Source organism: Stegastes partitus, unplaced genomic scaffold (assembly GCF_000690725.1).
Source record: "Stegastes partitus isolate 25-593 unplaced genomic scaffold, Stegastes_partitus-1.0.2 Scaffold10, whole genome shotgun sequence".
Taxonomy (NCBI): Eukaryota; Metazoa; Chordata; class Actinopteri; family Pomacentridae; genus Stegastes; species Stegastes partitus.
This window is the reverse complement of record NW_007577741.1, coordinates 1,633,900-1,657,880: the sequence shown is the minus strand read 5'-3', so window position 1 is coordinate 1,657,880 and position 23,981 is coordinate 1,633,900. Positions and strand designations below refer to the sequence as shown.

Sequence of the window (23,981 nt, the reverse complement as noted above, 5' to 3'; positions counted from 1 at the left end):
CCTTCAAGGATGCCGGGTCACTTTCTGGTCATCCATAAAATCTGATCTCATGAGATTTGAGAGGTGTGACGGCAGCCTTTAGGGTGACAGTGGAGCCTGGGGCAGGAAAAGGAAATGAGTGTTTGTGAGCTACCAGTGAATCACTGTTGGTTCAGCTTCATTTGGACTCACGAGACTCTCACACTTCTCGTGTCTTTAGGTCTCGATGCAATAAACAGCTCCTGACAGAACAACAGCATCGTGTGTGAGCCTTTATTGTAAGAGGACACAGTCGTAATACAAGTCCTTCAGTTTTGCTGAGCTGGCAGCATGATTGAAGAAAGTCAGATGATTAGTCCTCCATTTGAGTTAAGAGACTTTGTTGATCCATAGATGTTTCTGTTGGTGCCAAGAGAAGGGTGAAGTTTCCTCTGATCCACTGAAATATCTCAACGTCTGCTCAATGAATTGGAACAACCTTTGACGCAGACACGCTCATGATCAGCTCTAACAGCGCTGGTGATTCCTTCAGTTTTTATCTGCAGTCGTAGCATCGTCCGGTCAAAGTCATACATTCCCATCACTCCCAAGCTAACATGCTAACAAGTTAAATTAAGATAGTGAATATATGAAACATGGGCCCAAAGTGCTTACATGGCTGTAGATTCTTTGTCTACTTTCATACAAATTTGTTTTTTTCTGATACCTAACTATTAAAACAGATTTTACTCTAAAATTAACTGTATTCAAAATATTGATTATATTATACAAATATGAGTGTTTGCAGTGATATAAAACATTGAGAAGCAGCTTATTCTAATATGCGAGCGTGTGTCTCTTCATAGAGAAGACTCAAACAACTGCAGGACGCTCTGACCCACAAACTTTGAATTTCAGCAACTTGAAGTGCAATCTGGCAAAGTGTCTGGAGAAATTCCGATGTTGTTATTTCACTGCCCAGAGCAACGCTTTTCTACTCACACAGATGCAGGTTTTACAAGCTGCATTCTTCAACTTTTTCTAAATATCTTTGTGTTAGGATCATTTTTGCCCAAACACACGGCGTTGCACGACTACATGTGAGTCTGAACGATGCAACCTGAGAAAGCAGGAGAGTCGCTCCATCATATGTGAGGAAGAACCTCCTTGACCTCGTTGTTCGTTCTGCTGATTGTTCTCAGCTGCTGTATAACGCAGCAATGAAATATGCAGTGTGTCTGTCGCTGAGTGTCCAGGACTCTTGTTATGGACTCGGGCATTTTCAGCACATCCTCACTGCAGGCAGTACTTCGTCTGTCAACTTTGCCTCTGTGTGTGTGTGTGTGTGTGTGTGTGTGTGTGTGTGTGTGTGTGTGTGTGTGTGTTGCTGGATGTCTATCGCCAGGTCGCAGGAAAGAAATACACCCTGTGGGATGACTTCCTTGTCGAGGGCAGAGGCGGCGGTCAGCAGGAAATGACCTTGGAAGATCTGCTCCAGTATATCAAGGTATACTCCTTATTCCTCTCAGCAAGGAAGCGCACACTTTCTTCACACCCGGTGCTACTGAGTGCACATTCTATCAGTGTCTTTAATGTTTTCCTAAACCTGCTCACCTTCCTCCAGTGCACACAATGCCCATTGTTTGAAATGATTGGCCGCTTTACACCTAGCATTACAACTTAAGCCCCTTTCAGACACACTTTGTGGACCATTCCTGGCTTCATCAGTCCATTTAAGTGACAGCATTTTGCCATTCAGACATCAGTCACTTCTCCCTTAATTTTCCTTCATTCAGACAAACCCCTCACAGCGCCAGAGAGAGTCGTGCAGGCGGTATTCGTTCTTCACATGAGATTAGACAGCACATCAAGTGATGTACAATGACTTTTGTGGCAAACAAAAGACCAAAATCGAAGCTATTAGCAGCTTATCAAAGAGTCCAAATAACGAGAAGCCTCCTTCAGTCATTATTTCCTTAACAGTGAAAATTGTAACTACTGCTTTACCAACAGGGAAAGACTTGCTGATAGATCCTGATTGTAAAGATGCCCTCGCTTCGGAGATGCTCATATGGATCCTGCTGCTGTCTGATGCAACCAGTATTCAATAAATTCAGAGTAATCACTCCTAAATACAGCTGGAAGCAACAACGTAACTGTGTGCAGCTCACCGGTGTGATGGAAAAAGAGTGCTTGCCATAGAGTCCTGACCCCAACTGATCCTGTCTCCATGTTGGACACAGTTTTCAGTTATTGATGCAGTTATCGCCACTGTTGTTCCACATGTTTTGGAGACGATCGTGTGGATTCTACTGCTGTGTGATGCTGCAGGGATTTAATACACTAATATCTGAGAGACTCAGATATTAGTGCTGAAATGAGGGAAAAGTCGCCTCCTGACCACCTCACACAACTTAAAGTGCCGCTGCTTATATGTCCAGAAATGTTCCTGGGTTTTAAGAAAAAGCAACCAGGGTTCCCATTCAGACATGAAGCCGACACATTCAGTTCAGCAGGTCTGAAAGGAGCTTTACAGAACCAGCTTGCTTACCAAAAGGTTGCCTATACCTCTCCTATGGCATTACACTTCACTTCTTGTCATCCTCCTTGACATAATTTCCGTATCACTTCCAACATCTCAGCCGTTGAGGTTGGAGCCATAGTTTGATTACAGGCTGCCGTGACATTGTTGTGCTTTAATTGTTCTGTGGCCTACTTTGTCCATCTTATCACTACAAATGCAAAACAAGAGCACCAAGTGATACCGAGTATATCCTCTACCCTGACGAATGTCACGCCGTCACTGGCATTATTTAGTCACAATAACAGACTTGCAACTGACCAGAATCTAGTGATTGCACACCCTAATACCCCAGAATTCAGTGTTTAAAAACACAATTAATACACGTAGCCCATACATGCATTGTGCTTGTAACTGGACTAACAGGCAGCTTGTAAACTCTCCTTGTTTTCAGTGTGAACATGTTTTATTGTTCTCATGTTATTTCTATGTGCGCTGCATGTGAGAGATCCAGAACATGTTCTTCGTAATACGACAGATTTTAGTTGCAACCAGAAGATCTCAGCTCAGGATTCTTTGCCTACTTTTTATGCATGTGCATTCTTGCCCTCAGCAGACATTTGGTTTATTGAGCCTGTTGGATTTCTCTCTGAGGAGGCAAAGAAAAAATAAATTGGCAAGTGTTCTCATTGCTCCAGATTTTGTTTAACCTTTGACTGGCTGAGTTCCTCTGGTTTGCTCGCGGAGACGCTGCAGAGTTTCCTGAGCTGCTGAAGTCATTTGAGGTCGCCGGGCACACTGTCGGACCTTCAGCTCTGCAGACTAGGAATTAATTCATGCATGCAGTTCTCTACCTGTATTTCTTTTGATGCTTTGTTGTGCTTATTATGTTTGGCTGCAAGTTTGTTCACTTATTTTGTCTTTTTGCAGGAAAAATACAGCCTGAATGTGAGCAGTCTGTTCTATGGAACTGCTTTCTTATACAATGGGCAAGAAGACAGGCTGAAAAAGAGGTAAAGCAAAGATACAGAGCTACACATTCACAGCCCTGCACACGCAAACAGGCCACGTTCCTTTGTTTGTTTAGATGCTAATGGCAGGATGAGGTGTTTCCTCTGAGAGACCCTGTTGACACACATACATGGATCAGTGAACGCAGATGATTGAGACGCCTCCTCGGGTTTCCTTCTGTTTGTTGAGGAGAAGAGTTAGGGAGTTAAATTAGTGTGAGCTTCTTGTCCTGCATCAGAAGCCGGGCTGTTCGGGCCTGTTCAGTGCCGCAGCACATTGAAGTCACGTTTTACCAGCCCTGGGGCGTTTGAAACCAGTCAGAGGATTTGTGAAATTTCCTCATCAGTTAAAGAAACGAATCACGGCAGAATACACACCCTGTGGGATGTTGTGACTCCTGAAGGTGGGAAAGGTGTAATAAATCAAGTTTAACCGAGAGAGTTTACGGGCAATGATTCGCCGGGTAAATTGAAATATTTGATTATTTTTGCTTAAACCTTGCTGCGAGGTCTTCAAACAAGCTGCACATTTGTTTACTGTTTTTGACGCTTGGGTCTCTGGGGAGCTGGTGTTGTGAGTAGATTAAGCTGCAGGGAGACACAGTCACAGTGTTGGCCATGTGGACAGCAGACCTGCTTCACAAACACCCTCTGCAGCAGTCGCTTCCTGCCACAAGCTTCCTGTGGTGGGCCAGTGAAAGGGGAATAAAGAGTAAAAGAAAAAACACAGATAACACCAAAAAAATCACTGTAGGAAACAGTTGCTGTTGTTTTACACTTTGGTTTGTTTTCCAAAATTTCCAAAGTAATGAAATGTGATCCGTTTTGTTGACAAAAAACAGGTCACACTTGTCACTTTAAAAAAATGTTTAATCATTTTCTGATTTAGTTTTAGCAAATCTTCCATAAACAGAATTAGATAATGTATTTGTTGGGGATGATTTTCAGATGTGGATCAATTCACATTGCGAGTGAGTAAAGTTCATAGTAATACAGGGACATATTAAGAGCACCTGAGTGTCTCACTGGTTCTGTTAATGTTTTTGGATAGTAATAATAATAATTATAGACGTTTATAGCACAAATTATTGCACTTTATTTGATACGATATTTGTCAGTAGGATGAGTTCATATTGGCTTTCCTGCTTTCTTTATGTGGTTTGCTGATAGAAAGACTTTTAAGAAACTGGATTAAATTTAACGTACCTAATAGTGAAAAGGTGTTTGTTTTGCTGGTGCATCCTTCATAAACCAGAACTGACCTGCATTTTACATTTTCTGCAGCGTGTCCGACGTGGTGAAGATGGTAACGAAGAAAGACATCCCTCCACATGTGAAGAGGCTGGAGCTGATCCCCTCGTTTGAGGAAGACGAGGACTGTGAGTCAGTCCCAACCATCAGATACCTGCTCTGATTAAATGCTTTTAACACCAAGTGAAAATATAATATAGACGTAAAGCCTCCTGTGACGTCACTGGAAAACACTCTACTGATTTTAAACAAAGGTTGACATGGGAATCATTTTTAAATCTTCTAACTTTTTATTCCTGTTATTGTTGTTTTGCTAGCACACACACTGGGATTGTTTAATTGTTAATCACACTTGCGTGGTGTCAATGCCACTGTTACACTGTGTAGTCAGTTGGCCGGTCCAGAAGATACCACCAAATGTGCATAGATTGATATACAGCACAATACTGAGCGCCTTTTGTCACTTTATTGTGCGGCAAAAAGGTGAATCTTATGCAACTGCTACCCCACATGGTACCCCAAAGTTCTGTTTCTTCATTTTTGGTTTTGGGCTACTCGTAAAGTGTCTTTTTAGAAGTCGGGCTGGAAGTTGTAGAGCTACTGGCACTGCTGGGTCAGTGCTGGTAACTAGTTCAGGCAGGGCGGAGGCAGAAGACACTCGCACCGCCATCCTCCACCCCCACATCCCGGAGGAATCCCTCCTCAGTGGAGGAGCTGGAGTCGAGGCCTTCATCTGTCTCTAGAAGCCTTTTGTGAATGCTTTGCCACAACCTCACAATGTGTTTCACTCCACACCCCCGCGTTCACACGCTGACATTTTTAACATGCTCTGTTTCCCATATAAATTATGCCGGGTGAATCTGCTCTGTAATTATTACTGTTTTTAGATGTAATTCATCTTCGCTGTGAAACTGGGATGATGGTACAAGGATGCAGTTTGTCATTAATCTGAACAATGATGTAATAAATGTGTCTCTGAGGAACAAGTTGTGTCTGTGTACTTCACTAATGGACACCAGTTCCCTAATAGTCTCTGTGACGAGCACACCACACCCATTTCTAATCAGAAAATCTTGTTTCATCTCCACAGTTCGATATTCTTTTAGTTTTTCTCTGTAGACTTTTTAAACTATTAACATGCTGATGTGTGAATTTATCTGTCAGAAGATAACACAATATGATGCATTGATGTCTACTATGAAAGGCTAAGAAGAAGATTAAAGGTTTTTTCCCTTTTGAATGAACAACATTCAACCCAATAACAGATGGCTAGAATATTCAGATTTTAGAATTTTATTGCATTTCATTTTGACTGCTCAATCTTTGGCAGCAGCAGAAGACATTTTCATTAAATACAAGAAACGTTTATTCCAGATGAATCAACAGGGGGAAAAAAAAGAATTGTCTTTTTAGAAATTGGCAGCAAAAGATCAGTCTGTCACTCAGATGTATCCGATGATGTCGTTGCATATGATGGGCTGTCGACTGCCCGTCTTCATGAGGGCGGTGAACTGATAGAAGTCAGTGTCCGGTTGGTGCAGCCCAGTGTGGGACTGGTGAAAGAAAGGTTTGAGAGATTGGAGTCCCACAGGACAGGACAGCCGTTTGGGAGCCTCTGCAGCTCTGTTGACTTTGGTGGCGTCCGCTGGCCTCGGCCTCATCTCCACACCTTTAGACATCCCTGCCAGCCTCCGGCGCATGTTGCCCAAAATGTCTTTGGCGAGACGCCGGCCTGCGCTGGGCTTTAGTTCTGCTGGCTCAGGACAGTCTGGTAGGTCCATCCAGTTCTTTATTAGGTCAGCAAAACTGTTGTCCCCCAGAACCAGGGGTTGTCTGTTCCTGCTGCGACTCAGCAGCGACGTCGTCCAGTCCTCCGGATCGCTGGCCTCAAATGAAGTCCAGCGCTCCAGGCAAGCGTCAGAGGTGGATTTGGGCCGGATGCGTCCAGAAGGTCCTCTGTTTGTGCGAAGGCAGGCAGAAGAGGAGACTCGAACGTTTCTGGTCCTTCTCAGCACCACACCTTCATCCTGCCAAGAAGCCTCAGAGTAGCCCGAGTCAAAGTCCACGCTCTTCTCACTGCTGGGGGATCCTTGTGCCAGCCGTTCGTGCTCCTGCTGCTCCTCCTCCTCCTCCTCCAGTGGACTGGCCAGGCAGCAGGCAGAGTCGTACGTGCTGGCCTCGCTGGCATCGGAAACACGCAGACGAGTGAGTCGCTCCTGCTGTGCCCTCTGTTTGCAGAGGCGCGTCACGGCGAAGGAGCGGACGCACGGTTCGCTCAGTGGCCTCGGCCTGCTGATCTGCTTCAAATCCTGCAGGGACCTCATCATGCACTGCATCTGGTCCCGGAGGCAGTCGGTGGAATCTCCCAAACAGAGCTGCATGATGAGAAAGAGACAAACACTTAGTGGTGCAAACAGGATTTACATATAAAGCCTATTTCAGTCAGCACTTGTACCAAAACAGCTTAAAGAAATATGTGCAGCAGCAGTCCGGGGAGCTGTTAGGCTGCCTTCCAAACTATCCCATCGGCCAGTTTAGCCGAGGCTTGAACAGTTCCTTGTGTTATTTCCACAACTCGGCCAATAAGATTTTTACCAGCTGAGATCACTCCGCTCTATGGTCATATAACAAGTAAGGCATTCCTGACAAACCTCAGAGCAGCTTTATGGAGACCATCCCATGCAGCATGAGCCCAGAAAATGAAAAAAAGTCTGAATTCAGAGCACAGGATGCACATTTTATACTGGGACCAAAAAAAATCCCCCTGCCTGCTAAAGTTAGAGGGGAAGTCTGAACAAAGTGGAGAGTGTGCAGGCTCACATATCCTCTCTGGACTCCTCCAGCCGACAGGATGTTGACTGGTGGATATTATAAATCCGGAAATGACAGCAACATTTAGGAATTACACAAAGATCGTGCACTCATTATGAATCATGGCATCTTCCAGCTTTGAGATGGACTGAAATCAGTTCAATCTAGTTGATGAAATTATTATTTAACATTTCATCTGATCTTTAGAAGAATGAAACGACGAAAATGATTAATTTAGCAGCTTTCTCTTCGTCAGAAAGTAGTAAAAAAAAAAATGCCCACACAGTTCTTTTTTCAAGATCTTAAAGTTTGTTGAGCCTCTCTGCCCTGCCAGTGTTTGGCTTGGAGCAGCGAGGAGACCACAATGCCACGATGTTATCACAGCTGTGGGTGCTGAACCATTTGGGCCCTGAGGGATCTGACACACAGAGACGTCCACAGTGGGACTCAGTGGCTGGTCTGTCACTTTTAAAATGCCCTGTTCTTCTTGGCTGCTTGCACACAATGAGGAGAGGTGATTCACACAGCTGTATGCATCTGACAAGGACAGTCTGGTTTGAATTAAATGCTAGCTGGGGGATTGGAACACTGTTTTCCAAGGACAGTCAGTAAAGGAAAATAGTTTCTGGTGCCTTGTTTTTTAAAAAAAGAACACTTAACATGAGGGTTCTGGGCATTTACAATCAAACTACCGCAAAACATCAATAAAACTATATAAATGCATGAAAACAGAAAATAAAACTTACCATTGCTTGTGAGAAAGAGTTTGCAGTGGAGTTCAAAACTTTGTTCTTTTTGCTAGAAGAAAAAAAAAGACAAATGAATTAAGTGAGCACATGAGACTATTTAAACTCTTTATACTAGTCTAGAAGTTAAAACACTCACCTTTGCATTTGGTTCAAACTAAATCCGAGCGCGATTAACAACTCCGGAGACGAACAGCTGATCGGAGGTGAAGTGTGTCTCCTGCGTCCTCCTCCCTCCTCTGGTCCACATGAGGCTCTGTCAGCGGACTTTCACGATGCTCAACTTCTGGCTTCAGCCAATCAGCGCAGCGCGTCGCCGAAACCAGCCAATAGGAAGTCGCCTGAAACCAGATACTTCCTGGAGTGGTTCCAGCGGTTCCTGCTGCAGGCACATCTGGAGCTGGATGATTGTAGGAAAGAAAAGAAAAGTTTAAATTAATAAAAAACTAAAATTTAAAAAATGATTACTTTATTGGAGAACAATTTAATTTGATTTAAATATATATTTGCAGCAGCACAAATAATAAAAATAGAAAACCACTCACAGTGTTCGTCGTGTTACACAAACGCTTTATTTTGCTCGTTTCAGTACATGAATGCATTGCTTTAAACGCCACTTTTCCATAAGTTGCCTTGCACAGCTGCTGCCACTCACACCTCCTGCAGAGCTGATTTCCACATGGCGCCACCCTGTGGAACCTTCAGACAACCTCCACACAACCCTTCTGGCAGCTTTGCATACAGTTCATTCACCGTTCGTTTCTTAATGAGCCGTTTGAAATGCAAACTGCACGTAACAGACAGAGGGCTCAAGTGAAGCTGTCATTTCATTTGCAGATGAAGGAACGCTTTCATGACTTCACCTCCGCCTCTCAGCTCTCTAGATGCTGACAGCACTGTATTGTAATGCAGCAGGAGAATATAGACTGTTAGTCACTTACTGAGGTGGTACCAGAAAAAAAGATGGATTGAAAGCAGCAAAAGTAAAATCACTCATACAAATGGCTCGTATATGTCATAAAGGTTTCTAATAATGCCTTGAAGTGTTGCATTTCAGTGTAAACTGATGAAGCTGGTTAGTTTTTATTAATTGTTTTCATTTATAGGTAGTAAAGGGTTCAGACTCCTTCCAGTGGGTCAGAAAAAATGAACTTCTGGGAAACAAATCTATAATTTCTTGAAATTTTCACCAAATATGCTCCCTCATTTGTGTCTCTTTAGGCCTCAAACGTGTATTTAAATAAAAACAAATTAGAAATTCAAAGAAAACGCTGCAGTAGATGTCACAAAATACAGATTACTATTGCCACCTGTTTACATTAAACTATAGATTGCAGGTTTTTTGTGTGCATTGTATGCTGTAAAGCAAAAATCACAGTTGGTTCATTCTGGCAATATTTTACTAGTATATGTATAATTTAAAGTTCTTTACTAGTTTTTTTTCTGAACCAACTTTCCTCCCCATGTTCTCCATCAGTAAATTTCAATCCTTCCCCTTGAATATTCTTTTTTGGTGCATGAACACAACACGTTCCCGTCGACACAACACGCCGCAGAACAAACAGATCATGTGACCAAACTTTTATTTACATTTATCAAGTGAATGACTTTCATCTTACTATTAATGAACAACTACCATCCCATTTGTCTTGGTGCTGCGTCGCGTCTTCAATCGTGGACGATGTGAACCCAAGTGGAGTAGAAATAGCCCTAATTCACACTATGAAGAAAGAAGCATGTCTCTAAAGAACGAGTGTAAACAGATATCAAGGCACGAACATATGTAAAAAGACTCGGAATGGAACAGATAGTACAGAACAATCCATGTTAGGAACAGAGATAACCACTTAAAAATCTTGCAGATATCTTAAAAGTGACACATAACAAGTTCAGTTTCATTTCTTTAAAGAAGTTACTTAAGGAATGTTATTCAGTTTGTGGGGGCGGGGGGGTACAGGCTAATCTATGGACAGTCATGCAGAACAATGCACTATAGTACAAGTGTGAATATTTGATTCTGTGTAAACATTGTACAAAAAACAGTTTCCCTTCATCCATTTTCATTCTCCATGCTTGTTTGTTTTCTTCTAAAAATAAGCTCTGTGCAGTCAAAAGGTTCATAAAATGCCAGTTAACATAAGTTAAGGTGATTTTTTTTTTTTTTTATTTATAAAAAGTTGTTTTATTTGTCTACCGTATCCTCTTATTAAACTCCAAAAGCAAAAGGCAAGTGAAATGAAAACCTACAATAAAAGATCTGAATACAAAAAAAGATGACAAATCAAATAAATACCATTTAAACAAGCGGTTCTCAGACTCCATCTATTAAGAATGAAAAATGCTTCAATTTTGCCGCATTTCCATTCGTCATGTTGAGATAATGGGCTTTTGTTATTCCCAGTGTCGCTCTTCTAACAATTATTTCCCCCTAAAGCCAGTTGGTTAATATAATTTATGTCACAAATCTAATTAAAAAACAGCCGTTTATCGGGCAGGATGATTGTTAGTTGATTGATCTCCTTGGTCAAATGTGCAGGTGCTCAGTATGAATAGTACAAGAACCCCTGATAAAGAGCAGTAAGAAAAAGATATATATATAAAAAAGAACAAGAACAGATTAAAACAGAGAATGTGATGGTTGCAAATCAGCGATTGTTTTTCAGGTTCTCCCTCGAGGAATCAAGTCCGTTTCGGTTTTCATTATGAAAAGCAGTATTCGTCACATGGCTATTGCAGTCGCTCATGCAGTCTGAGTGCGTCAGGCATTGTCCTGCAAAGAAAACAAAGATGACAGATTTAGTTTTTAGACAATACAAAATGTAGACACAAGGGCTGTTGCTCCACTACTGACTTTATGATGTCTAGTTTACTGGTAGCAGCCAAGTCGTGACTTGATCATTTGACACTAAATGTAAAACCTTCTTTTATTTCGGATAGCAAGGCTGTCGGATTGTCAAGATGGAGGTCGAGATACAAGGAGGGCTTCATGCTGGAAGGCTCATTAGTTGTTAATATTCATTGTTCATAGTTGTTATAATAACTAGTAGGGCTGGTCCAAACAGCACTTTCATATGAAGTTCACACAGCAGATCACATACAAGTCGCATTTAATTGGAAATGTGAACGAACTTCACAAAAAAATCTGAATTGAGCATTAACCCCTGTAGTCTGAACGTAGCCAATGTGTTGAACTGTTCAGTCAGATAATATCTAAGATCTTTCCCTACGAAGATGAAACCGCATTCACACCTAGTCACAAAAGACCCTAACGAACCCCTTTGTGGCAGGTGGAGCATTAACGACTCACATAACGAGGGGGAGGAGTAACAACCCTCAATTGAAACCGAAACTCAGGTGTTAATGGCTCCTTAAGGATATCAGTATCTGGATCTCCCCAGAATTCAGTTAAATAATATGCTGCTATCCTTATTTATGACACAAAATGTCATGAGGGAGTCGGAATCCAGGGCTGTCGGTACATTAAGGCTGTTTTTAATGAGTTCTGTTCATTTTTCCTAAAAACCTGTCAGATAGCAAGGTTTAGGATTGTTCAGGGTCGGATTATTGAGTCATGACTGTACCTTTCACACACCTGGATAAGTTTACATTACACTTGTTAACTTTAAAATGTAATATAAAGAAGTTCATTAACCCAAATAAAACCACAAACAATGTGACCATTTCGCATTTATTACTACAAGCACAGACGTTCTGATATATTGGTTTTATTTGCTGAAGTTTTACAGCGTCATAATACAGAATATAAATGTTATGACTCATGTCTTACTCAAGATAATCCAAAGAATTTATAATTTTAAAAAGTAAATTTGTTCATACAGATCCAAATTAATCTCAGTCAGTAAAATATATCACATCTTCTATCTTTAAAAAAAATACTAATAAATTTAAGTTGTGTGAAACTAGTCAGCAACTGACATTATGCGGCCTGCAATATGGTTTATGTTAACATATACCTGAATTTATATAGAAATGTGTGACAGGTTACAGGTAGACTTCCACAGACTTTTCCTATTTTACTTTTCCAATCATGAAGTCTAACAGGACTGCCCACCGGAAGCTCTAAATTTCCACTTTTAGAGTCCAATCAGAGTCAAGATTATTTTCATTCTTTATTAAACTGATAACTATTACAACTATTTTAGTCGGTAAAATGTCACAGAATAGTACAAATACCCAGAATCCCCCAGGACGCAGGCTAACGTATTCATATTGTTTGTTTTTTTTCTGACTAACAGTCAACAACCTCAAAAATATTTGGTTTACAATTACAAAAGAATCTGGAGAAAAAGTAAATATTCACATACAAGAAGCTTGAGAAAAAAGATTTTGACTTTCTTTGCTTAAAAAAAAAATGATCTAAGCAACAGAGGATCATGTGATCGCCAGTTAATTTTCTGCTAATTGAGCAATTAGTTGATGACTGAACTCCAGCTCTAGATTGAAATGCACCAGAGCAGATATGTCAGACGAGGTGTGAAAGCAGTTTAAAACATTTCATGATTCATTCGTTCCTGCATCCTACCTTTAGAAAAGACCACAGTCCTTCAGGTTGTTCTTGATAATAACGTCAGTGACGGCGTCAAAGACAAACTGCACGTTCTTGGTGTCAGTGGCACAGGTGAAGTGGGTGTAGATCTCCTTGGTGTCCTTCTTCTTGTTCAGGTCCTCAAACTTGGTCTGGATATAACTGGCAGCTTCATCGAACTTATTGGCTCCTAGGAAGCAACATAGAGAAAAAAAAATAAATGAAGAGATGAGAAAGTAATTTACCACCAGGGGGGATAATGCCATGGCCCCTGATGCTCCACTGTGTACCTGTGTACTCGGGGAAGCAGATGGTAAGCGGGCTGCGAGTGATCTTCTCCTCAAACAGGTCCTTCTTGTTGAGGAAGAGGATGATGGAGGTCTCGGTGAACCATTTGTTGTTGCAGATGGAGTCAAAAAGCTTCATGCTCTCGTGCATTCGGTTCTAAAGAGAGAGAGAGAGAAAAGCAGTGTTCATTAAAACATGAGAGCACATCAGAGCTGCCACCAGGGGACAATGTTGGTTCACATTCTGAACGCGAGGAGCAGCAGTGCAGAGGCACTTCACAGCATCGTCGGGCCGAGTCCCTTCTGAGCACTTTCTTTAAATTCACAAGCAGTTCAAGAAATTGAGGTCAATTGGTTCAAGTCACTTGAAAAAATTGCTATTAGGACTTTTATTACATAATTACACCTCACAGATGAGTTCAATGAGCTGATTTTACCACCTGAAGCTCACTATTATTACACCATAATAGGGAGCGATGGGCGGTGTTAAATGCCCAGCATGCATTATAATCCAAAGTACCGCTTACTGAAAATGAGCCAAAGTGCAGATTTATGAAGCTAGAAAAGTGATATCATCCACACAGGTCTTTTTCTTACCATCTCCTCATCCTCAGCCAGCACCAGGTCGTAAGCACTCAGCGCCACACAGAAGATAATGGCTGTTACTCCTTCAAAACAGTGAATCCACTTCTTTCTCTCCGAGCGTTGGCCTCCCACGTCAAACATTCTGCAAAGGGACATCAAACAAAGGCGATAATGTTGGTGTGTTTGGAGAAGGAGGTCACGGCGGGAAAAAGAATAAAGGTGAAGCTAACCGAGGAGAACGGAGCAGGGACGAGAGGAGAAAGTTAGGGCGACATTCCATCCCTGGAAATGCATTAAGTTTTCATGAGGTGGTTCGGGGAACAAACGTGGAGAGACGTACGTCAGATATCTGATAAAAGAGGGTCAATGGGGCTCAGGGCTCAGCGCTGGCTAATGGGGAGGCCGAGTCCTGTGATCGAAACCGAGCGATCTGAGCGAAACCCTCCAAGTCATAACCACATCCAGGACGGCTCATATCACGACGATGCCCGGAAAACAAACATCTCACTGTGTCTTTAAGTACTTCCTCTCTATACTTACCATGACAAACAGATCAGAATTAGGAAAACATGACTTTCCTCCTATCGATTGCCTCCATGTATTATTCAGGTCAAATATTGAGGCTGTGGCAGAAGGTAAATATCAGAGAGTTCATCAGGAAGCAGGTCACACCAGATCCATGCTGCTGCCTGTTTTATTAGCCACATGCGTTTAGCTGCTTCAAAAAAAAAGCATTATTTTATACACTCCTCTAAAAGAAGCTGATATCTTTAACGGTTTTAAATAATAGACTCTATACAAGAACGCTGCTGTCATTAAATGTTTAAACACCTCCAGCGTCTCTCACATGTCCGATAGAGACATAGCTATACATCCATTACTACCCCACACATGAGTGCTCATATTTTATGTAAGACCTACAGTGCTGTGCCATGTACTCAGATGTTATCACTAAATAAAGCTCTGGCTATACCGAGTGAGAGCATTGTGGGCAGGATCTAATTTATTTACTTGGCTCTCGAAGCAGTCATGATGAATTAAGCTTTTAATTGCTGGTATAATTTGGCTTCTGAGTAGCGGAGTTGCACATTTCAGGCCAGAAAGGTCAGTCGCTCCTGAATGCTTGTGCTATTAGGACTGAAATTAAGTGTGGGTAATGCTGTAGACTGGGTGGCAAAAGGAAAGTCATAACGACTCTGAGTTGGTGCAGGTACGGAGGACGAGGCTGGTGATGAGATATTTAATATCAGAGCTTTTCAAAAATAGCACCAGAGAAAGATTTCATTGCTTCTGCTGGTCGGGTTTCATGTCATCCTGTGTGACCAGTAAGACAAACTGGCTTTTTTCTTCACCAAATAACACCATCATCCAGGGGTCATGTTACCGCTCACTTCATGTCAAATGCACCCTCTGACTGCGGGTCAGTTGCTAAGCGAGAGCTCCCTGGACTCTCACATCGGTTGCAAATGGCCAAAGCGCATGTTCTGCTAAAAGGGAGACGGACAGAGAGTGAAAATCTATCTTTCCATTTCACAAGTCTGTTTTATGTTTTCAACCTGAATTCTAGACGACGAGTCCTTGCTGCGCGACCTTACTTGAAGTGCAGTTCCTTGAAAGTGAAGTGAGTCTCGACGATGCCGGTGGTCTTGACGCGAGTCCGTAGCACGTCCTGCTGGGTGGGGATGTAATCTGCCTTAGCTATCCTCTCCAGGTCGTTCAGGTAGCTAAAGAGAGACAGGGAGAGATCGAGATTTCAACGTGATTTGCAAAAAAAACAGAGAGAGACCAAAACACAAACGGGGGTTACCGAGGCACTTGTGGTGCATTAACATCCAAAACAGTTTGCATTTTAGTCAAGAGCTCTCTCCGTCCTTTCTGAGAGCCTCGAACACTTGATTTGATCGGCCACAAACAAGCTAAATTACTGCTCTTGGTGCTAGGAATATAATATTTTTTGTCTTTTTTATCTGGACTACATGTGAGGATTTCTATGTATTGTGATGCTTTCATACTGTTGATTTACAGCGAGGTAAAAAAAATCAGGTTTTAGTATGATTGGAATTAGTGAGGAATTAGTGCCGTCGTGGTTTCATGTTATAGTGACTCAACAGAATGTATACAACACTGCTCATTGGCTGCCTCTCAACGTAACCTCTCTTCAGAGTTGATTTGACTGAAAGCCATACATTTCTGTGAATTTAACATGCTAAAGTTGAATATTATCTCCTGCAGCAGTCGTCCTAGCCTGCTGCTGCTGCTGCTGCTGCTGCAAGTGGTTTTTGTATTTTCCCATTTCACTCCACTGCAGCGGATGTGTCGGTGCCGGGCTCCGTATCTAATGCAATTTTTTTGGGGGGAAACATTTTTCATCGTCGCTCCGATCTCTGCGGCGCTGAGCTCGGTTTAGGCTTGTGGGGAGTGAGATGAGGTCAGAGCATGGACAGCAAACAGCAACTCTCTACAAACGCTGTCATGAATCCCCATGTGAAGCAGCTGATTGGATGTGAGACCACTGTGGGACCGCCACTAGACCCAGTGTGAAAGATCTGTAGTGAGAAGATTTCTATGGCAACATGCACATTTTTTTTTTTGCTCTACGGGAGTGAATGTGTTGTTCCTTCTGTGATCTGTTTAAATACAATAATACAAGTTCAAGAAGAGCAAAGTTGCAGGAAACTTCATGTGCATGCAAAAGCAGGGTTACAAGTATGCAAAAACACCTCCGAGAGCATTACAGAGGCTCCATCCAAGACAAGTTAAATCCAATCAAAGTCAGTTTGTTGTATTCGTCTCTCCAGAAATTGAATTGGATGCTTTCCGTTTCATTTTTGCATCATTTACGTCTCTAATGAAAACTGATCTTCCTCATTTTTCCTCCTTAGCTTCTCATATTTTCTGATTTCTGACAGACTGTTGGTCAGTAGGGGAGCGTGGAAGCATCTTCACCATGCCTGACACAGCCTGCCCCACTTACACAAGCATTGCATCATCCTCCGAGGCCAGCTGGGAGCTTTGGTTGCCCAGCCAACCTACACTTCACAGAGAGAAAGAGACATATCTCCAGCGTTTCGCCATTCATGCATACCACATGCTTATAAAACTATTAATCAATGAGCTGATAAAACCTGTCGTACGGAGCGGCGAGAGGGCCGAGTTACAAAAATAAATCAGAATAAGAATAAGAAAATAAAAGTGGAAATTAAAATAAGAATAAAAAAAATAAGAATAATGTGGCAATATAAAGCAATATTAATAAAAAATTAATCCATAAAAGAAAAGGCTAATACAAGTAGAAATATAAAGACAAATAAATAAAATAAAATAAAATGTAATTATTATGTCTTTTTTTTTTGTTATTTTGTAATTATTTGTAATTATTATTTATTTGTATTTATTTTTGTTAAAATGTTTTTTTTAGTTTTCATAATGTCGCTTTAAAAGCAAAGGAAGCATGCACAGAAAAACGACATTCTGACTGCGCACATTTGTGCATATTTCCTTTGCTTTTAAAGTGACATTATAAAAAATAATAAAAAATAAATAAAACCATAAAAATAAAAAAAAATAAAAAAATAAAACAAAAATATAAAAAAGAAAAATAAATACATAAAAATAACAAATAACAAAAATTAAAACCTAAAATAAATTATTATTAGCTTTATTATTTTATTTATTTGTCTTTATATTTCTACTTTTATTAACCTTTTCTTTCATGGAATGATTTTTGATTGTTATTGCTTTATATTGCCACATTATTTATTACTTTATTTATTCTTCTTTTCATTTCCACTTTTATTTTGTTATTATTTTATTTAATTATATTTGTAATTTGGCCCTCTCACTCCTCCATACTGTCAGATTTACTGAAGTGAAAAAACACAATAAAAGATTTAAAAGATATTGTTTTTTGGTCTCATCACAACACTCAACATGTTTAAAAATGAGATATGCAAACTGTAGTGAACATATCACACAAAGTCACTGACTTTACAATAGTGCTGCCAAGAAATTCATCAAGTTGTTTACAAAAAAATAAAATAAAATCAAAGGAGTCACTTGGGGGTATCATTATAAGAACCATAAATTCTCAAAGTTTACTCGGAAGCTAATTTTCCGTGAAGTAAACACAATTTGTTTTTAATTTAATATTTTTGATCCCCAAAGACAAACTCCTCTGTGCTCTGCCTATCAGGTTACAATATTAAAGAATCAAACCCAGAGAGGGAGGAATCAGCACTAAATGGAAATCATTGGACTATGTTTCCAGGCTCGGTAACTCCCCAGAGAAGCCTCTGCACTGTAGACGAGAGAGGCCGCAAAGACGGATTCGTCTCGACGCCAAGAGAACAGAAAGAAATAACCCCGAATATGACACAAATATGAAAGCAATCAACACAATTATCAACCAAATGCACAAACAGGAAAATCTCTTTTCCTGTAACTCTCTGGAGATTTCTTTATTTTCTTATTAACATAGCAACTGTTGTGTTTCAGCTGTAGAACAATTCTCCAATTGTCAAGGGACATGAGAAGAATAACACATCAGTGTGTTCAGGGGTGATGTGTAACTAGAAGCTGTTGATGGAGGCAACTTAAATATTAAAAAATCAGTGATTTCATCGAGCCCGTGAGCAGCTGCAAGGTATCAAAATACAAAACACAGCCGCAAATTCACACTCACTATGCCGCGGAGTCGTTGAGTTGGTATTCTCGCGACCTTGCGAAGCAACTCTGTATGCCGCTGTCGGCCCACAACCGCCTGATCACGTTGGCCAAGTCATCAGGAAGGATGCCCTGTTCCTCGGCAGCTGCAGACAGAGCAAAGAGCTGCTGGGCGTCGTCCTGCAGGAAGCGAGACGGACACAGAACCCGGTTTGTTATACTGACGACAGCAGTGCCAAAACAAACATGCAAACTTAATGAAACTGCACCCGCTGTATAGAATTGTGCACGGATTGAAACAATAAAACACAGTCAGACTCAACACAATACACAAGCCCATATGCACATTAAACGGGTTATTGGCTGCTGTAGTGGTTTAAAAAAAACACAACCTCCACAACTCTAATTCTGTGAAAAATGTGTTTTCAAATGCAGCAAATGTGTAATATACTTGGCATCTTTTTTCAGCCACCATACACAGGAGAACAACTGCCTCAAAAATGAATTTACTAATTAATGTAGACAGTAAACTGTTCCTGAATTCCTACGTCTGCAACGGGCACTATGAAGATCAAAACATCACACATCACAGTATACGTAGAATTAGAGAAAACACATTATTGATCTTCAGTAAAGCAAACGTCATGTGACCTGTGCACCAAGTGAAGTTGACATGGAAAATACAACCCCCCCCCAAGAATGATCAACAGGTGACAATCTGCATTTGTAAATGACCTGGATACATACGGATAAATCAAGTAATATGGGATCTACATCTCTTGACTGCAGCCAAAGAATGTCATGCTAGTAGCAGCAACGTAGTAATGAATCCGTAGAAATCAGGATAAGAAATGCGCCTGCAAACCTGTGATGAGCAAATGTATGCAATAGCCGGTGTGACTCAAGGTAACAGCATGCCGGGTGGCTGTAACAGACTGTGGTTTGACGTCCTGCTGTTTGCCACATTGCTCGTTTCTCTCCATTTTCCATATTCCTTCTGGCGTGGGATTGATATTCTTCTTCGAGCTTTATTCACAAAAATAGCAATAATAAATCTTCAGCCTTTCCTTCACAACAGCTTCAGAGGGAATTTGATCATTTTGGATGGTTCCTGCTCCTTTTGTGGGTTGTCGTATTTTCATATTTTGAATTTATTTCCTTCTGTTGTTTAATTTTATTTACCTTCTTGGTGAGCATCACTTTACTTTTCATTAATCAGTTTGCAGAATTTTGTCTGCGTGCAACGTTTAAAACGGACAAATAACCTTGTTCTTTTCTAATTAGTTTTATTTCTGTTGTATTTTGTTGCTGGGAGAATAACTGATGAGTTTATATGGCACCAATCAAAGTTCCTCCTCTGGATGTAAATGATCTATACTGTGATGCACTTGTTGGAACTCTTCCCGCTCCCTCAACCAGGCTAAACAGCAAACAGCGTGAATAATGTGCAAGAGTGTGCAATTTGGCTTCATGTGCATTTTTCAGCTTTCATGCACACAGTCTGTAAGTGTGTGTGTGTGCACTTCTACAGGGCTGCTGTGTGCAAGCATGGGCAGGCTAGCACACTAATTGCTATGTGTGGGAGTGTGAGAGTACCGTCACGTACACGCAGCCATTTGACAGATCTGTCGGTGATAAAAGAAAAAAAAAAATCCAAACACCAGAGCCAAGTCCTCGATCCTTCTATTACAGCTTCAGTTACAGAACACATGCACTGGCTTCACTGTAAAATCGCGCTGACACACACTGTGGCACAGGAATGAGTTCAGCCGCTGTGAGACCTCACTGACAGCTTGTTCAGAGGTTGATGAGCGTTCACAGCCGACTGCTCCTCCAACCCGAAGCCTGTTGATGTCGATGGCGTGTCCTCCTGCACGTATGTGACTGAGGAGCTGCTGTGCATATGTGTTAATTATGGCGACACCTAATTATTATTTATTACATTAATTGTATATTCATTACAGCACTGAAATTGTTTTAATTAACTGGTTAAACATCTGCACATGGAAACGTAGCGGCGCAGCAGTTCAGGCTTTGGATCAGGACGTCAGAGGTTCAAGCAACAGTTAAGGCTTTGGTTCCTGATCCTTTAACCCTTTCTGCTCCAGGGCTGCTGCATCACAGCTGACCTCTGACCTCGGCTTCCTAACCAGCCGGGACACGTGGAGAAGAATTTGTGTCATGTATACGTGTCAAATAAAGGAATTTGGATTTCAACTGAAAGTCAGCTTCAGAGGAACAAACCAAAATCCTCAGATATCAGATTTGCAATTAAATGAAGTGGAGACAATCTGAAAAAACTCTCTATATACTACTTTAGGAAAAAAAAAAGTGACAGATTCACCACCTAAAATTCTTGGTCAATCTTGAAAAAAAATAAGACTCCTTAATTTAATGCAGCTTCTTTTTCTAGATGGCTTCTGCTGATTTTGCCAGCTGACATGAGAATTCAATAAGCTGTAGCTGTAGTTAGTTAAGCTCTTTGACTTTCTGACTTTCAGATGTTCCCAGGTGACGCCTTCTAAAATGAGAATTCTGTAGCAGAAGAAGAGCAGACTTGTGGGCCAGATGATTGAACTACGAGCTAAAACTCACTATAAAGCTGCATAAAGCCAACATCAGCTGCAGTCACTTAATAGTTCTCTGCAGGTTCATCATAAAAAGCAGAGATGTTTAGCTGCTTTAACAAGTTGGCTTTTGAAGGAGTCTGACAGAAAATGCATCTTATATTGGAGCACAAAATGATCTCCATCTCCACCTCTTACAATTTTGGTCTTGAATTTTTGATTTTGGAAAGACTAAAACAGGAAACAGACTTTTCAAGCTCCTTAAATGCAGATTTTTGCTCAGATTTAGCTCCAAAGAACACCATACTAACAAGTGGAGTTATCTAAAGATTAACAGGCCTGACATCCTTAATGAGAGGGTCGGGTTTGGTGAACATTAACATGAAAACCAGCCAGTTGTGCTCGATGTACAGTCCTCCTTTCACAGCTAGATATTCTCCAAAACCAGAAAAGTCTATTTGTTTCTCTGCTGAGGCTGCAGAAAACATCTGGCTATTCGAATGTGTCTTGTTAGCACTTCTGAATAAATCCAATCCCCAAAATAGCCCTCAGCGGCGGCTGCTGCTGCTCCTGTTGCAGGTCTTAAGTACACTTGAAGACTCTTCTCTGCCTATTACAACTTTGAGGTAAGAGCAGATCAAAGATGGAGTAGATGAAGGCGGCAAGACAAGGACTGTTTCCCTGCAGGTTACAAAGATGTATCGGAAAAAAAGGGATTTACACCGTGTTCCAGATTCTACTACAGCGATGTTGCTGCTGATAAAAAGGCTGCTGTGCACAGGTGTGTGTTGGAGCTCACATGATCCCACATTTGTTTAAAACCCTGGCACAGCTCGCCCGTGTTATTGACTGAACAAGAATCGCCGAGAGGAGGAGAGATGTGAGAAACAGACCTGGCTTCCCAGAGGCATCGCAGCTTTGAAATAGTCTGTGTTCACCAGGTTGTACGAGAATAGGTTTAAGTGAGGGAGTAAAATGTTTTGCTTCAGAGATAATAAGTGGTGCATGCAGCTGGGTTTTTTTTTTTTTCATTTTGAGACAGAGGAAGGAGTGAAAAGTACAAAATAAGTTGTTGAAACAAAGGTAAACTTGTGATTTTGGTTCTGGGAAAGCACACAGCAAGTGTGAAGGACTGGGCCACGTACACAACTGCAAGATGCTGTTGATAAAACAGGCTTTTTATTCTGCTGCAGCCTGAGGGAGATGGCGATGTGTCCACTGTTAGTGAGGCCAACTACATTCTGCATTCTCACACAATAATGACGGCTTCGAGTCTCTAGCCTGGCTTCTGCTCGTGGGTCTTTATTGCTTGTGGTCAATCCGTGCTTGCGCCTTCAGCTGGAAGATTTTTGAAGAGCATATTGTACACAGATGTGGTGCTTTAACAAATAAATTGTGTTTGACTGTTTGCGTGTCTCACCACTCTGGCAGGGCTGCAGTAGTCTATCTTGAGACTGGCCATGGCTTTCACGATGGCCATGATGGACTGGATGGTGTTACTGTAAACCACCGCTCGGTACTGCTTGCACTCGTCTTCTGAGTAGCCGTCTTCATGGATGATCCTGAGGATATCAAGAAACACGCAACGTTCATTTAAGAGCACGTCTTCTCCGAGTATATCACAAGTCTTCAAAACTCCTTAATGCACTTCTAGTGTACGTTTCAGAATTCAGCTTCCTGTTTCTGCACAAAACATGGACGGTGGAGCACAATCGCTCCATATCCAGTATGATCAGAAGGAATAATTACAAAATCATGTTTCAGTGTTCATATGCTAAATCAATTATTGTTTCAATTCAGACTTCCTTCATTCATTATAACTTTTATTTCCATCTGCCATTGAAGTTTTCATGAGGGCTGGAAAATACAAACAGTGATTTAAATGGTAAAATGTTTGCAGGGGCTGGGTGACACTGAGGTCAACACTTCTTTGCGTTGGTTTTAACGCGTTATTTTACATATTATTCAAATACAAATATTCATTATAGTGGCTTTAAAATGGAAATTACTGTGGTGACAGGTGGGCAGCAGTGTTTGTCAAATTAAGGTTACTAATATATTATCTCTGAGAATATTTAGCAAAACATCAATGAGTAACCTAAACATAAAATCACATTATTTTGGTATAAATGAGCAGTAAAAACTTAAAGGAGATGTGAGTAGGATACAGCAGCACGTAGCAGTGAGGCTGCACATTGCATCCAGCGCAGTAATCCTAAACCCCAAAACCCACAGTTTGGGTTTGAAAGACATATTATCTTTTGGATATCACCAAAACTACATATAATACAATATACAATATACATATACAATAACATTTATCACAGAAAAACACACTAGTCGATTTGCAACTGTCCTACAGTCTATGAAGTATTCATGTGACTGTCAATAATTTGTCAAATCTTAGCTTAACATTGCAATATTTCATCACTTTCTTCTAAATCCATCCATGCATCATCGATACACCTTAATCCTCACTAGGGTTGCGGGGAGCTGGAGTCTATCCCAGCTGACTCAGGGTGAAGGCAGGTTCACCTAGACAGGTAACCAGTCTATCACAGGGCTACACTTAGAGACAGACAACCAAGCACACTCACATTCACACCTACGGACAATTTAGAATCACCAATTAACCTCAACATGTTTCTGGACTGTGGGAGGAAGTCGGAGAACCCGGAGAGAACCCACGCTGCACGGGGAGAATATGGAGACTCCACGCAGAAAGATCCTCACCGGGACGCGAACCGGCGACCTTCTAGCTGCGAGGCAACGGCGCTAACCACCGAGCCACCGTGCAGCCCCACTTTCTTCTAAATGAAAGTAAAATTAGCCAAAAACAAACAATTTAATCCAACCTGTCATTTACAGCATCATAACTGTCCCCCTACACAAAAGACATCTCTGAGTTTTCTGTACTTCTTCACGGTTGTGCTGGTTTCATCGAGGCACAGGATATTAGGTTGCAGTGAAAATTAGCTCACAGTGAGTAAAAACACAGGGGGAAACCATTCTCAGAAAGTCCTTGGGGTTCAGAGGG

The 23,981-nt window shown here is 41.3% G+C and overlaps 3 protein-coding genes across 3 annotated transcripts in view; 1 reads left to right on the top strand and 2 right to left on the bottom strand.

Annotated features, from left to right (window-relative positions):
- uba7 (ubiquitin-like modifier activating enzyme 7) overlaps positions 1-5,726 on the top strand; it is a 35,228-nt gene extending 29,502 nt beyond the window's left edge. Inside the window, exons 22-24 of the mRNA XM_008286156.1 lie at positions 1,364-1,465; positions 3,410-3,492; positions 4,774-5,726. Of these exons, the coding sequence (XP_008284378.1) occupies positions 1,364-1,465; positions 3,410-3,492; positions 4,774-4,903 (315 nt within the window). The 3' untranslated portion in view covers positions 4,904-5,726. The remainder of the gene's footprint in view (positions 1-1,363; positions 1,466-3,409; positions 3,493-4,773) is intronic.
- A 284-nt stretch (positions 5,727-6,010) lies between these two features.
- Positions 6,011-8,535, bottom strand: LOC103360405 (protein FAM212A-like). Its single transcript, XM_008286143.1, has 3 exons — positions 8,437-8,535; positions 8,298-8,349; positions 6,011-7,115 (listed from the first exon to the last, which is right to left on the bottom strand). The coding sequence occupies exons 1-3, from the start codon at positions 8,442-8,444 to the stop codon at positions 6,183-6,185; spliced, it is 993 nt and encodes a 330-aa protein (XP_008284365.1). The 5' UTR covers positions 8,445-8,535; the 3' UTR covers positions 6,011-6,182.
- A 1,328-nt stretch (positions 8,536-9,863) lies between these two features.
- Positions 9,864-23,981, bottom strand: part of gnai2b (guanine nucleotide binding protein (G protein), alpha inhibiting activity polypeptide 2b) — a 55,726-nt gene continuing 41,608 nt past the window's right edge. The window contains exons 3-9 of the mRNA XM_008286132.1: positions 22,365-22,506; positions 18,397-18,557; positions 15,311-15,439; positions 13,728-13,857; positions 13,134-13,287; positions 12,841-13,033; positions 9,864-11,067 (exon numbers count right to left, since the gene is read on the bottom strand). Of these exons, the coding sequence (XP_008284354.1) occupies positions 12,843-13,033; positions 13,134-13,287; positions 13,728-13,857; positions 15,311-15,439; positions 18,397-18,557; positions 22,365-22,506 (907 nt within the window). The 3' untranslated portion in view covers positions 9,864-11,067; positions 12,841-12,842. The remainder of the gene's footprint in view (positions 11,068-12,840; positions 13,034-13,133; positions 13,288-13,727; positions 13,858-15,310; positions 15,440-18,396; positions 18,558-22,364; positions 22,507-23,981) is intronic.